The sequence below is a fragment of the Trypanosoma equiperdum genome (assembly GCF_001457755.1).
Source record: "Trypanosoma equiperdum strain OVI genome assembly, contig: ctg_428, whole genome shotgun sequence".
NCBI lineage: Eukaryota > Euglenozoa > Kinetoplastea > Trypanosomatida > Trypanosomatidae > Trypanosoma > Trypanosoma equiperdum.
The window spans coordinates 3,771-6,242 of record NW_027124341.1 but is presented as its reverse complement, the minus strand read 5'-3'; the positions used below and the strand labels follow the sequence as shown (position 1 = coordinate 6,242).

Here is a 2,472-nt window from a genome sequence, read left to right as displayed (position 1 = left end):
CTTATAGCCTTCGCCGGCGCTACTGAATGGCTTGTTGACCATGCGTAGCTGTTCGTGTCGCTTCCGTCGATTTTTAACGACACTGCGGCCAGGTAAATCGTTGCTTGGCTGCTGCTGGCATGTGCCAGAAATCCATACGTGTTTTGAGTGCTCAACAGCAGGAAGTTCTGGGACGCTTCGGGGTTTAGGGTGGCGGTTCCTTTTCAGTCGAACTCTCTGGATAGCGCTCCCATGTCTGTCTTGGTTGTCTGCGTTCCTTCGCCTTGTCCTAATAGCAAGTTTGCGCCTTGCTTACAGTTCGGTATGGTTGCTGCTGTTGCCGGGTCGACGTCTGAGCCGGTCGCCAACATGCAGCAAGCTTCGGCTCTCCGAGCCGTTGTTATGGTAGTTAGGAATATGCCAGCTGTTTCGGCGAGCTGCTTTGCAGCCGCACCTGACAAAGCCACTATGAACAGTTTTGGAGGTTGTTCCTTCAAATTTTCTACAGCTGCTTCCTGTTTAGGGCTGAGGTACAACAGCGCATTGGAATTGTTGTCGTCTTCCTCTAAGATTTCGTTGAAAAGCATTAGCTTAATGTTGGTTATCGTTGTTTGCAGTTGTTGAATGTTGCCCGGAATTTGCTCTGCCACAGTTGTCCAGAAGTAGCCAATTTTTCTCATCCCTATAGCTAGCCTGCATGCCTTGTCAAAGCCTTTCACGTGTGGGGTTTCTTTGGTTCCAACGGCTGGCTTGCCGATTAGTGAACAGCACAGTGCTAGCACTAGCCGCTTCATGGTGCTTTTTGTTTGGGTTTTAACTGTATAGCCTGTTTTGTGGGAGAAGCCTTACGTGAGGCTGGAAGCTTTGCTAAGAGCTCTTTTTTGTCGTGCAGAAAGGAGTTTTCCGGGGCGAACAACAGTTGCTTGCGCTGCGTCTGGCGGCAAGTTGCCAAGGACGGCTAGTCGCACAGATGAAATATTCTTACACTCCTCCCATCGCGAGTACTGGGAATTATTTGTTTTCTGTTGAATAATGAGCCGTACGCTGCTGAATCATTTATATTTTTGGTTAAAGATAGCCTTCTCTTTTGCGTTTGATATTTTTTGGCGGTGGCTTCAGCACTGTTTGGTGTGGCATGGTCACCGCCGGCTCCGGCCCTTCCTCTGCATCAGTCATTTTTTGTCTGAGTTTCATTTGTGAACCTCCACTATAAAAGCCGTGAACGCGCAGCGTATATATATACACATATATATATATATATATTATGTGCGTTGCTGCTGCTGTACACGCACATCTGGAGTTTCCACAATGTGTAACTGGTTTCTTTTGCTGTTTTGAGTTTGTCTCTTTCTCTATGCTTTATGTGTCACATTCCTTTTATACGCTACTAGCGAAGGCCGCTTCCTTGAAAAAGGTTAAACATGTCGGTTACTTTACGAGATATATCCAACCATCCGTTCCACTTTTTTGGTGTGAGCCTCCATATCCCTACACACAAGTTCCACCACTAATCACGTTTCCTATGTGACAAATGTTTCAATGTTTGTACGCTATATTTTACTGTATAACAGTTTCATTGCGGCCTTTCCTTTATTTTTTCCTAATTCTTAAACTTGTTGCTATTCTTTTTAAATTTGATTGCTTTTCTTGGAATTTTAATCAAGGTTAAGCGCGATAGTCAACTTTTTTTCCACACGTCTGCCTCACTTTCGTTAATTCTGGTGAGATCCTCTTTTTCATATGAATTGGAAACCCGTTGTAAGTTGGCTTCTAAACGATAAATTGCTACGTATCTATAATAGCACTTTTTGTTAAAACAATGCACTTCTTAATGAGATATTTTGAGAATTTTGGAAGTGGTGCTTCTAATTGCTTTGCACTGCCTCTTTGCGTAAGTAGTGGAAACTCCATTTGTTGTGTACAATGCACGCTTTCTTTCCATTATTTTCCCCCTCTATCATCGCTTTGTTTATGATGATGACATCGTTATATGTGTGTTTGAAAGTACGTATATTTTATTCCTCTCACTTACTTCCTATAAATGAGCATTTTTAATGTTTTAAGTGCTTCTGTTCCGTTTGTTCATTTAATATTAACCACAAATAATATTATAATATTAGAATGTACACACACACACACACACAGCCTTCTGCTATTATTTTTTATACTATTGATATTATGACCATAACTAGCATACATAATATAAAAAAACAAAACAGAATAACAAATTATAATATTACTCATTTTTGTTACCCTATCACTCTACTACTTTAAAATAATATGACACTTTAATATCAAATTTTTACATTTGCAAATTTTAACAATTTCACTGGTTTTGAAAAGTTTTTAAAGTGGTAAAATATATTAAATATTAGAAAATTTCATAATTTTCATAAAATCGAGCAAGAATCCTTATAATAATAAAATGCTACCAAACTCCCAATGGAATAAGAAATCAGAGCCAATTTCTTATTGCAGAGAAAACTGCAATTT

The 2,472-nt window shown here is 40.0% G+C and overlaps 1 protein-coding gene across 1 annotated transcript; it reads right to left on the bottom strand.

The window, feature by feature from the left end:
- Positions 1-203: 203 nt before the first annotated feature.
- Positions 204-773, bottom strand: TEOVI_000180200 (uncharacterized protein; the record flags this gene model as incomplete). The annotated part of the gene is made up of 1 exon (XM_067224981.1): positions 204-773. The coding sequence occupies one exon, from the start codon at positions 771-773 to the stop codon at positions 204-206; it is 570 nt and encodes a 189-aa protein (XP_067081082.1).
- Positions 774-2,472: the final 1,699 nt, after the last annotated feature.